The 13,394-nt window shown below is 33.5% G+C and overlaps 1 protein-coding gene across 3 annotated transcripts in view; it reads left to right on the forward strand.

Moving 5' to 3' along the window:
- Window positions 1-13,394, forward strand: part of Bank1 (B cell scaffold protein with ankyrin repeats 1) — a 297,267-nt gene that overhangs the window by 225,833 nt on the left and 58,040 nt on the right. For 2 of the 3 annotated variants that reach the window (XM_074041437.1, XM_074041440.1), the window contains exons 8-9: window positions 4,387-4,465; window positions 9,396-9,704. In XM_074041437.1, the coding sequence (XP_073897538.1) occupies window positions 4,387-4,465; window positions 9,396-9,704 (388 nt within the window). The remainder of the gene's footprint in view (window positions 1-4,386; window positions 4,466-9,395; window positions 9,705-13,394) is intronic. The other variant, XM_074041439.1, reaches the window with a different exon arrangement.

The following is a 13,394-nucleotide window of genomic DNA, read 5'->3' on the forward strand; positions in this document are numbered from 1 at the left end:
AACTTAGACCTCAGGAAAGTTTGGAGATAAAGACAATCAGGAACCATTAGCAGAGCAATATCAGTTAACAGCCATGGAGTGTCTAAAATCACCCAGGAAGAAAACATTTTGTAAGAAAAGAGAGACAATGACGGAACCCAGGAAAAACCAATCTACAAAGATGATTAGGCATTATAGACAAAGGTTACATTTTTTAAAAAGAAGTTACATTGCTTGGAAAAATGTCCAAATTATTACATTTTTAGCGTGACATGTTTTAATACCAGTGTTTGAAAAACAGAATAAAGTAATTGTTACCTAAAGTTTCCTTGGGATTCCATAATTTTAAGAGAAGGCAGCTTTTTTTTACATTAATAATCACAACCCTCAAAAAGAAATGGATTTAAATTTTTAACATTTCCATGTTAGTGACAGAGATAGCCAAAGTCAAACCAAGCATAAGGCCTAGTAACAGTGTTGATACTTCACAGACAGAGCCACAACTGCAGTAGATTAAAAACAAACATTATTAAAATAGGGTTAGAATGTATTTTAAAGGGCAAAACCTTACGTTAACAATGGTAGTTAGGCTTCATCATGGGCAGAGATTAAGACAAAGAGTTATCAGTACCAGGACCACTTTAATTTTCCATAATAAGATTCTATCTGAAATAATAGAGCAGGCCTATTCAGGTTGTTCTAATAAAATTATTATCCTTTTACTTTTTCCCATGTTTAGCAGCTCCACGTCTACTATATTTTTAGTCATTCCTCCTCCAATGTTAGATAGGGTTCCTACTTAGTTTTTACACTCAACATTTTAGTTCCTGCAATGTAAAAAGAAACATTACTGGGAAATTATATGAATCTGCTTTGGGAGTGTATTCCTAGATGGTTTAAGGAAAAACATTAAAAGATGTAACTACACCTAATATTTTATACCCCTACAATGTGCCCTTAAATTGTTTATTTTTGAGATTATTTGCTATTCATGGCTTTAGTATAACATTGGTTGTTATTCTTAATAATTTGTAAGAATAATATCTATTTTTTCATAGCTCAGATTCTACATCCTAGTACATTCATCTGGAATACTGGAATACTGCATAAAATATCACAGGATTAATTTTTTACTCTTTCAACATGTATTTGTCTTCCTATTCTCATTCCACAGATTGCTATGCATTTTAAAAGCTGATAAAATCACTTATAATCAAAATCATAGAAAGTTGGGCAAGAGTTGGGCCAATTACACTTATCTTCAGAATCTTATAAAATAATCAGGAAAACAACTGCTATGTGAAGATTGTTCTTATTCACTCCCTAGAGATCAGAATATTGGGATCAGTTTGTACAGGACCAGATGCCACAGCCATGTGGAGCGTTACATATATACCCCAGTCAACAAGTTCTCTTTTTAGTTTATCTTTGATAATAAACAAATGTTTAATTTCACTAAATATGTGCTACTAAAGGCTATCTGTGAGCTAAACTACTGCATTAAGCATGTTTAACTAAGAGATGTACTAATTTTATCTTTATCTTTCACCTGAAGAAGTGGAAATCAATGCAAGTATCCAGATACTTTTTAAAATCAATCTTTCCACCCCAAAAGCAAATGAATTAAGGTTTTGTCCAGATTATTTGATCAATTTTTAATTCTCTAGTTCATCTATAAGGACAGCTTATTAGTGGGATAATAAAATAATGTATTTTAATAATTTTATTATTGTTATTTTTCTTTCAGAAGAAATGTGGTATTTTGGGCAGTGGGAATTATTTCTTTTTCTTAAATTTTAACTTGCTTCCTATGCTACTAGAGACTTTATCATATAGTAAACCTGCTTAAATGCCTGACAAATGTATGTATAAAGTCAGGTGATAGCCTGACTAAAAGAAACCATGCTTGCTTAAAAGTAGATCTATATTTTATATGAAGAAGGAAAATATAATATGTACTTATTAGATGCTTACTATGTGGTAAATGAGATTTTGCCTACATTACTCTAATTTTACCCTCCCAGCACACTGATGGCATAAGTATTACTATCCACACTTTACAGGATAGATAACTGAGGTTTAGATTTAAGTATTCTGACCGACCACAAAAGGCAGGATATGTCCTTAAATTGACTCCAATGTCCATACTCTGTCTATTACAACACATAGCCAAGTAGTAAAGTGATCAGATGTCAGAATGCTATGAGACATGTCTCTGGAGGCACCATTAGTTTTATTGAGGAGTTACTAATGTATTAATAGATCCAACATATTTCTCAAATATGATTATAAGTGGAATAAACTCAAGGGAAAAACATTTGTTTTTATAATATAAATATTTCCAAAGGTACTTTCATTCATGAGAAAACAATTACTTCTCTGCATTGCATGAATTATGCAAAATATTAATTGTACATAATAATTATAGAAATATTCAAGTCAAACAACACTATTTTTTTTAATTTGGAAGACAATACATTTTTCTTTTCAAAGAACCAAATTTTTGTTTCATTGATTTTTTGTATAGATTTTTTGGTCTCTATTTCATTAATTTCTGCCCAAATTTTTATTATTCCTTTCCTTCTGCTAATTTGGGGCTTGGCTTGTTCTTGTTTTTCTAGGATGTTGAGGTACATAGTTAGGCTATTTGAGATCTCTCTGATGTAGGTGCTCATAGCTATAAATTTTCCCCTTAGCACTGCCTTTGCTGCATCCCAAAGATTCTGGTAAGTTGAGTTTTCAGTCTCATTAGATTCTAGGATCTTTTGGATTTCCTCTGTTACTTCTTTAATAGTCTGCTGGTCATTCAACAATGTGCTCTTCAGTCTTCATGTGTTTGAATATTTTCTGTAATTTCTTTAGCTGTTGAGTTCTAATTTTTTTCCTTTATGGTCTGATAGGATACAAGGAATTATTTCAGTTTTCTTATATTTGCTAAGATTTACTTTGTGTTTTAAGATACTTTCTATTTTGAAGAAAATACCATGAGTTGCTAAGAAGAATGGATATTCTACAGATGCTAGATGAAATACTCTGGAGAGATATGTTGAATCTATTAGGTTTATAGCACTGACATTTGAAACATATGTGTTAAAATTATTATTTCTTCTTGATTATATGTTCCCTTTATTAATATGAAGTGACCGTTGTTTCTTCTGACCAATTTTCATTTGAGTATACCTACTACTGAGGCATTCTTGATTTTGAAGTGTTTGTGGTTATACAAATATCACATGGCTTAAGTTATAACAACAACAACAACAAAAAAAAGATTCCATTAAGCTTCAACTTAAGTACACACACATACATCTAGACACTTGCCTAATGTCTCTTATTATAGTGATTTTAAGCTCACGATGCCAACAGTAGAGAATAATATACAGGAATTTTTTCATAATCTGTACAATCTACTAAGACCATTTCTGATATTCAGCTAGCAAAATTCCTTTTTGTGATTTGGAGAGTACTATGGATTCTTAAAATATCTTCCTGACCTACCTTATCAAATACACATGTTGTGCTAATTGAAAACAAATAGCTATATTAAACAGCATATAAATATCACACAAAATGCCAGTTTTAATGTACTTGATTGTTCATGCTATCATTTGGTAAAGTCTACCAAAGAGAAAAGATTAAAGTATAAAATGAGTTATTGCATCAGGCTCACTAAAAAATACCAAAGAGGATTTTATTCATAATATTTCATTGGAAATTAGAGACTGTTGCTAATCTAAATAACACTAATTTTTCTAAAATTAAATAAATGCCATCACATTCCCACTGGCCAAAGTGGATGATAAACCAAATTGATAAAGTTAGTGCACAGGTAAAATACTTTTATATATCAAGGCTACCAGAAATTTAAACATGTATCAATGTAGATGCTTCTAATGAGGAAAGATGGCCTAATCATGTCTATAAATTTTATTAGGAACAAAAACATGAATCATTTGAATATCTACACCTTTATAATTCATTGTCTCCACCAAATTATAATACTTGACACAATGAAGAAAATATTTTAAATTAGTAAAAATTACTAATTAAATGTTAAAGGTTACAAAAGATCAATTTGAAGAGAAACAGTTGTACTCAGTTTTATTCAGAAGTTTTTCACTTCACTTAAATTTCATGATTATTATTTTTTCAAATCTTAAAATCATTTAAATAAGTTTCATTTCTAAATCAACTTAATATTTATTATAAATGTTCTATTTTGTCACTTGAATTTTAATATTATGCATCAATGAGTATTTATAGATGGCATAAATATAACCAAGATCTGTAATACAATAGAGTTAAAGCATTTAATAACAACCTAAAAACTGTCTCTTATTTCTACAGGTATCAAATGAAGATTTAGTAAGATTAATGCACATTATTTAAAATTACATTTTTTTTCAGATTCAAGACATTGTCAGAAATAATGAGCAAGAAAATGACTACGAAGACGATACTATCTCAGTTTCTACTTATTCTTCTTGTAAGTTTTCCTATTTGTTTCATTTATATGTAACTCTCATATTATGGTATGTAATATGACCAGAAATATATATAATTGTAAAGAAAACGTGGAGAGGTTTTAATTAACTGAATGACTTTTATTTTATAATATGGTACAAATACTCCTTCATTTGCTATTTTAAATACTTTCAGTTGTTCAAGGTTTTATCATCAAATACCAGATTTCCTACCCTGGAAAAAGTATGCAGATCACTTATTTTTTCCTATTTGACAAATATTTTTTCTAGTTTGTTTTGCTAAATTCTTGGTGAACTTTAGTTGTTTATTTTGAAGGTAGAATAATATTTTTATTATCACATTATTGTTGCACTGGGGGTACATTGTAATATTTACAAAAGTTATTACAATGTATCATAGTCAAATTTATCTCTGCCATCAATCTCCTTTATTTCCACCCTCTCCCTTTCCTGGAATAGTTTCAACATGTCTCTTTTCCATTTTCATATATGAGTACATAATATTTGCGCTACATTCAGCTTCCTTCACCCTTTCCTTATATCCTCCCACCTCTCACTGGTATCAACCCCCAAATAGAACCTGTTTTACCTTCCTGTTCTCCATTTTTGAAAAAAAGCATTTTTGTTTGTTTAAGATAGCTATATAGGGGGTTTCCTTGTGATATTTCCATATATTTGATCTATCATATAATACTATTGATTCTACCTGCACCATATTCCAGCATTCAACCATTTCCATTCCTGTTTATCCTAGGACACACTGTTGTCAGCTCTCGCCTATGTTGCTTCAGTAGTACAGTGATTACCAATGGAGGCCTATGTACCACCCCCCCACCCCCCACAGTGCCAATTTGGCATATATATATATATATATATATATATATATATATATAATAATCTGAACTGTTTCATGCCCTCTATTTTTCTCCTTTCTACCTTAGTCCCTTCTTATGGTGATTTCAACAGGTTTAAAAATTCTATATTCATCCTTGTATAGAAAGTACATAACCCATATTCACCTTCTTAACTTCGTTCTTTTACCACCCCCTTCCTGTTAGTGACCTCCCCTTAGCGTAACCTGTTTTTCATAATATTGCTTGCAGCCTTTGTCTTTCTAAGTCTGGCTTCCTTCACTTAACATGGTGTTCTCCAATTAATCCATTTACCTTCAAACACATGGTTTCATTCTTCCTTATGACTGACTAAAACTCCATATATATATATATATATATATATATATAATATGACATTTTCTTAATCCATTCATCAGTTGTAGGGCATCTGGGTTGTTTACATAGCGTGGCTACTATGAACAGTGCTGCAATAAATATTTGTGTAAAGAATGTTCAACATCCCTGATCATAAAGGAAATGCAAATCAAAACTATGTCAAGATTCCACTTCACTCCTGTTAGAATGGCTATCATCAAGAACACAAACAACAACAAATTTGGCAAGGATGTGGGGGAAAAGTAACCCTTATACACTGCGGGTGGGAACATAAATTAGTGCAACCACTGTGGAAAACAGTATAGAGGCTCCTCAAAAAACTAAAAATAGAACTGTCGGATGATCTAGCAATACAACTCCTAGGAATATATCCAAAGGAATGTAAATCTATTTACAATAAAGACATTTGCAAACTTTAGTTTTTTCAGCTATGAATGAGAAATTTGGACTAGGACACTCTAAGTATTACTCCTTGCTATAACACTTGTCATTTTGTGTTCTGGTGTCTGAAGCTACTTCTGTGTTAACATGTTTAGGCCAGGTTTAATTAGAATACACTGGCCTGTGCAATGTCTTCATCAGCATTTCTGATAGGCATCTCATATTTCTGAAAACCCTGACTCCTGCCATGCCCAACTTTTCCACTTGCCATTTTCCCAATCTCAGCAAGTGACAACTCTTTCTTTCCTTTACTAAAGTCATTAAAAATTTCTTAAACTGATCCTTAGCTTGTTTTTCTACTTTCTCTCTTACTCTATATCAGGTCTATCATATAATACTATTGATTCTACCTGCACTATATGCCAGCATTCAACCATTTCTCACTTTTTCCATTCCTATTTATCCTAGGACACACTGTTGTCATTTCTTACTTATATTATTTCAATAGTACAGGGATTACCAATGGAGGTGTATATACCACCCCCTACAGTGCCAATTTGGCAATGAACAGAGATTTTGTTATTGCTGTGACTTAGGGAGGAGGATTACTACCAACATTTGGTGGATTAAGACACTAGGAATGCCATTAAATAGCCTACAATGTAGCAGACAATCCCTCATAACAGAGGATTATTCAGCCCAAAATGTTAATGGTATGCTGCTATTAAAACTGGGGTAACAACTTCCACATTTGTCACCACTCATGTTCTATGCTTCATAAAGGAACTAATCACTCTTCTGCTCCAGATACTCTAGTACCATCCCACTTTATTCGTAATCCTTCTCATCATTTACAAGGCCCAAGATAATCTTTTTTGTCCTATCTCTGACTATATTCTTGTTTCTTCATGGCCACAGTGCCATCTCCCACACCAAGCACACTTCTGCCTCTCCCTTCGTCTGCATGCCCTTCTTGCATATGTCCTCATGCCAAGCATGATGATACACATCTTTATCCCAGCTCTCAAGAGACTGGAGGTAATAGGATCCCAAATTCAAGGCTAGCCTGGGTTACATAGTAAGACCCTGTCTCTAAAAAACAAAACACTAAACAAACCATTATTGGCCATATGATTTTCAAATAACAGACCAATGCACCAATTCAATGTAGTGCTTCACTAGTATACTTGGCAAAATCAGTAGATTCCTTCAAACACTATTGCAGAACACGTACATGCAAATGCCAAATATTACATTCAAGAATTAATACACCAGCTTTTAAAGTTATTTATCATTTTAATGATAATAAAGGTGATAATAAAGGCTATCATTGATCCTGACAATATGTTTATCGTAATAGTTAATCCTCCTCAGTAGAGCTCCCTGTAATAAGAGAACATCTTTCAGTTCTACAGTTTGGAACTGAGAACTCTGCCATGTGTGAATCTGTGCAATGGGATCAGCCCTCAGACTCTCAGGGGAGAGAGGAGGTGAAGAATAGAGTCCCCCCAAGTCAACAGAGATTTTCACTGGCATCACTGTTACTATGAAGCATGCTAAAACCCACTATCCACAAAATCCAACTTTACATGGCTGGATTCTGGGTTTGGGCACATTTGATAAGCACCATAGAGACTCTGTTGCCTAGTTAGTGTCAAGAAACACTGACTACATAAACCAAAGTGCGACTATAAGTGATTTCCCATAGTGTGAATGTAATTCTAAGTTGATGACTAATTTGCCCAGACAAAAATAATTAAGTACTTTTACTAACCTGAGCAATAATTTCTATTCAGTCATTTCATCATCTACTCCATTAGTATTGCTAGGGACTACTTTATTTCAGCCTCAGTGTTTTGGTGTTGTAAGTAGAAAGATGAATGAGATCTGTGCAGATAGATCTTTCAAAAACAAGCCCCGTCTGCCCTCTCCAGACTGGTAATTAAAGAATCCTACTTCAATTCTGGTACCTGAAGTTGTATTTTTCTTCTTTCTCACAAAAGAAAAGAAAAACAAAAATTCCATGTAATAATATGGGCATGATGGGTCATGGGCATGATTTTTTCACATGACTAATTTTTCTCCTAACACTGAAAAATTTCCAGAGTATAACTCTTAATTAATATTATTACTATTTTGGTGGCTTTGGGATTTGACCTTAGAGCCTCACACTTGCTAGGCAGCCACTCTTACTGCTTGAGCCACTCTGCCAGCAAAAAGATCTTCAGTTTTTTTGTTTGTTTTTTGGGGGGTTTGAACTCAGGTCTTCCACTTTCTAGGCAGGCACTCTAACCACTTGAGCCATGCCTCCAGATCATTATTTTTTCAAAGTCCTTTTTCTCTACATTCTGTTGTTTGACTTTTAGCACTATTTTAGCAATGTTTTAAAACAATTGTTTGCACTGAAAATAACAACAGTTCACATATTCCATAGTCTTATAGAGTGTCCAAAGTCTCCTTGGTTTTTCTAAAGTTTGCCTTAATTTTTTTTTTAAATCCTTTTTTTAGAGGAAATTTTTTTAAAGAAAACTTAATAAAAGTTTTTTTTAAGATTTAGAGTTATTGCATGCTGATATTTCTGTATTTCCTGAGCGATTAAAAAACACCTATTGTATATAATATAAAAACAAATAGTAGCATGGCTCCTTTTAGTGGAGGGAGTTTGATGGACTTGTTTGGTTAAATTTCAGGATAGTATGCATTTTATAAGTAAAGAAAGTAAAAAAATATATCTAACATTAATGATTTAATGCCTTCCCCATAAAAAATACCCCTTTTTTTAACCAAGTAGTATTTTCAAAAGTTAATCTTATTAGTTTATTCTAGTAAATATTAAAATTATCATAGTGTCAATAATAAAATTAATATAGTATATATAATAAATTTATTAAAATGACCAAGAGTTACAGATTCATTTGTATTCATTATTGACAAGCAAAGCAAGATATTTCTTATTATTTTTAACTTTCTATCACATACTTATTACTTATTTCATTAGGTTAGTTATACTATTTTCTAATAAAATTTGATAATGCAGGCAGATACATGAATCTGCTCAATAACTCTACAGTCAGAAATATTATATGCATAAGTGTGTCATTTGCTGACATAACAAGATATAATTGAGTTTTGACTGGTCATTAGGAAATATTTTAAAACCCAGAAATGATTGTTTGATAAAACATAAAGTTGACAACTTTGCACTATATCAGGTCATAAAAGTTTAATTAGCTGCACTATTCCTTCTGTACAAATTTACAAAATATGAACTGCCTCCAGATGGTGTGTGTGAATGAAACTACACTATCTTCATCATTTACAGCCACGCAATACCCACCTTCTCACCATGCAAGCGGAAAAACACATGGGCCAAGTGCAGATGGAGATGAGACTTCTGACAGGGAAGTGGAAGTAAAGGAGACTGAATCAGGTGCAGAAGCCAGGCACAGCTCGCTAGAGGCTGACAGTGAAAGTTCTGAGAATCAGTATGATGACTTATATGTGTTCATTCCTGGAATTGATCCAGAACATAACTCACAAGATACACTCATGTGCTGCAGACCACCACCACCCCCACCACGACCTATATCTGCTGCTTCCCAACTGGAAAGACCTCACTTCACATTACAAGGTATGTTTAAAGTTTGTAAAAACAGGCCAGGAATACTGGTTCATGCTTATAATCTCAGTTACAAGGTTAGCATAGATCAGGAGAATCATGGTTCAAGGTCTTCCCAGGCAAAAAGGCTAGACTCCAGCTCAAAAAACCAAAAAGGTATGGTGGAACATGCCTGTAATTGTAACTATGTGAGAGGAGTAAGTAAGGGGATCAATTCTGAGGACAGCTGGGACAAAAGCTGCAGAGACCCTATGTGAAAAATAACCTAAAGCAAAGAGAGCTGCAGCTGTGGCTCAAGTGGTGGAATTCTTGCCTAATGACCCCATGCCCTGAGTTCAAATTCTAGTACCACCAAAAAATAAGTAAATAAATACAGTTTTGATTTCCTTTGACTTTATAGTGCTGTGAGGCTATTATGCAAAAAAGATTAACTTCTGAATCCAGAGGCAACTTTCCTCCTGTTCTTTCACAACTAAGGCCTAAGGAAATGAAGCAAGAGACATTAGCTACAACCTCTTCCTTCCTTCTTCCTTTCTTCCTTTCTTCCTTCTTTCTGTCCTTCCTTCCTTCCTTTCTTCCTTCCAAGTCTCATTACAAACATTTAGGGAAGTAAAGAAATAAAATTTGGAAGGAGTCTGCAGTTCACCTCAGATATCCTGTAGAAAGGTAGATGACAACATTGCTTTTAACAGTCTTCTGGCAGGAGGGAAAGGCTAACAGGTTACGGGTGATCTACAGATGATTTGCAAATTATCTTTGGCACTCACTTAGTAACTACAAGAAAATGTGGTAAAAGATTTATCCTGCAGTGCATTAAGACTGAGGTCTAAATACTCTATGCACTGCCACAGTGGTAGAAAAGTTGTCACAGCTGTCATGGTGTTTGTTCTCAAATGCAGATTGGGGTCTGTGAGGTGGGAGTACATGCAGGGACTTGAAGAGGAACTTCTCTGGGGGGCTTTTCTGCCTGGAGGTCAACAACCTGAAAACTTCATCCCCAGGTTCACATATAGTTACTAAGTACCACTCATTTTATCAAACATTTTATAGTTACCTTTCCAAATTTGTAAGGTGCTCTTACAAAGAAAATTTGGTAAAAAAGATAAAAACAGCCATTGTCAGTACCCTATTTACCATTATGTTTTAGTTGTAGGATACTAGAAGGCTACATAACAGTACAGAAATACTGCTTCAATTAGTGAATTTTGAAGCCATGCAATTTGGTATTAATGGCCTTGAATGCTCTGTCTCTGTGAAGGCTCAAGTTAACCAACAGCTATACTAAGGTTCTGCACTATATTTAGAGATATAAACCATTGCTTAATGGGAAATAGTAAACCTGATGGACACTCCTCTGACTCCTTCACTCATCCACTAGGCTTTCATTGCTTATATACTGTGTGTCAAGCTCTTGTAAACCACTGAGAGATGTCAATGAAGAGGGCATATGAAGATTTTGTAGGGGGAGGAAACAGGTTGGCAGTAGACAATAGAACTCTGTTGTATTTTTTCCCATTTTTGTATAGTTGAATAATTTTATACAAGTACTCAAATTAACATCTAAGAAGGCAATATATTGTCTTGAGTCAGGTTAAATCTCTTATACCAGCTCATATTAAATCATATTTTTCCTAATGTAAATTTCTTACATGTTCATTAGAAGGTCTAAAACCAGTCTCAACTGAGTGTTCACCAGGTACCTATGACCAGAAATGTAATGTCAGCCTATCATCTCCTCCTGAAAACTACCAAATATAAAAGACAAAATAAAATGAAGACCCATTGATTTTTACCAAAACCTATATTTACATTTTATGCTGACATTACTTTTCAACTTGTTTTTTTCATAGGGCTGATATTGGAAGTAAATGGAAAATAAAATGTCAGTATTTTTCCTTAAAATTCTTTAATTAAGGTCTTTTTAAAAGTAAGGCTGTAAATAACCATTTTTTTGTCAAAGACTTTGTATGGGTTATTTCACTTGTACTAGTCATAACATCAGGAATTGTTCTTTAATAGGAAGTTCCATATGCCCCCAAATTACTGAAAAAAGATAGGGCATCTAACCAGCTCACTGGGCATCAGATTCCTCGGAAAAATATATGTACTTAGTCATTGGAGAAACTAGTAACATGGAATACTACAGAACACTCCCCACTTTATAAGAGGAACACCTAGTCTCTTATTTTCATAACAATTCTAAAAAGTAGCTCTCATTATGACCCATGCTTTCCTTAAGTCCCAGACCTTGGAGCCTATAATTGTAATTATTATTATTAATATTTTTCAGCCCTGGAGGTTGAACTCAGTGTCTCCAATTTGCTACACAGGCTCTCTACCACTTGAGGCACTCCACCAGCCTGTGCCTGTTAATTATTTGAACGTGTCAAATACTTCCCTGAAGAAGTTTCCTGGACTTTTAGTATTATTCTCTTCTCTACCCACTCTTGCTCTTATTATTTCAAAAGTTAGGATTATAGGAGTGATTTGTTTCAGATATTATTTATTAGAATACAGCCTGAAGTTAGACAGCTCAGATCCCACTCTTTGATGAAAAGTATAATCTAATACTTTGGGAAATAAAAAGTCAAATGTATGATTTCTAGTACAACCCCAACTTTGGAAAGCATTGGGAAGAGTGGTGGGTGGGGAATGAGAGTTAACAGCTCAGGAAATGGGTTCATAAAAGTGAGATAGTTGACACATTGTGCTAAAAATGAAGCACTGTAAAAGAGTTTCCCACACAGTTAATCAGGTTTCACCTATGAGGCTGTCAGGGAAACAGAAGTCATGAAGTCAAAATCTCAAAGCCATATTATTTATGGGGCAAAAGGCAAGTCATGGTGAATTTAAAGTTTGTGCTAGGCACTTGGTAAGTAATGCTACTTGAACTAAACTAACTGCAAGAATAAGTTTTAAGTTTCTGCTGGGAGATTATCTTGGTCTCTCTTCATAAACCTACCCAAAATAATTGCTAAAACTTCTTATGAAAAATTTCTTTTACTCTGTTCTACTATTTGTTTTCCCCCTTAGTGTCTAAGTTTTTTTCACTAAAATCCCCATCAGTAACAAAATAAATGTTTTGGTCAGATACTCACTAGCCATACGAGGGTAAATGGAAAAACACCAGTGACCTGGTAGAAAGCCATTAAATTCTCTCTAACTTACTCATTATCAAAGTGTTTCATATATTTGTCTTCTAAACAACTGCTACTAAAATATTTTTAGTACATTCTTATAATAATACATAGAGATTTCAGTGAATATGAAACGATAAATGACTTTGAAATTTTATTCTTTTCATGTGAATTAATTCTCAAGCCAGTAATTATCCACTCTGTCTTTTACACCATGAACCCTACTTTAATCAAGAGGTACATTTTTGAAGGTCAATTTGTCTTAGCCAGAAACAAACAGTAAGACAGCAAGCAACAGTACCTTCGGCTATTCCCGCTTGTCATTTGCAGAGAAATTGAATTTTAGGCAAAATATTCAGTGTAAGAAATACTAAAGTTAAAATGACTTTAAACGAAAAAGAGGCCTAAAAGTATTATGTTTGCAAACACTCATTGCAATGTATTTGGAGATTCAGACTTAGATTTATAACTCAATTTCCTGTTATTAAATATATCAGGAAATACATATGTGTACATATGTATATTGGAAAATATGTTTTCAAAGAAATCCAAATCTTAAAGTGTT

Source organism: Castor canadensis, chromosome 9 (assembly GCF_047511655.1).
Source record: "Castor canadensis chromosome 9, mCasCan1.hap1v2, whole genome shotgun sequence".
NCBI classification, from domain to species: Eukaryota; Metazoa; Chordata; class Mammalia; order Rodentia; family Castoridae; genus Castor; species Castor canadensis.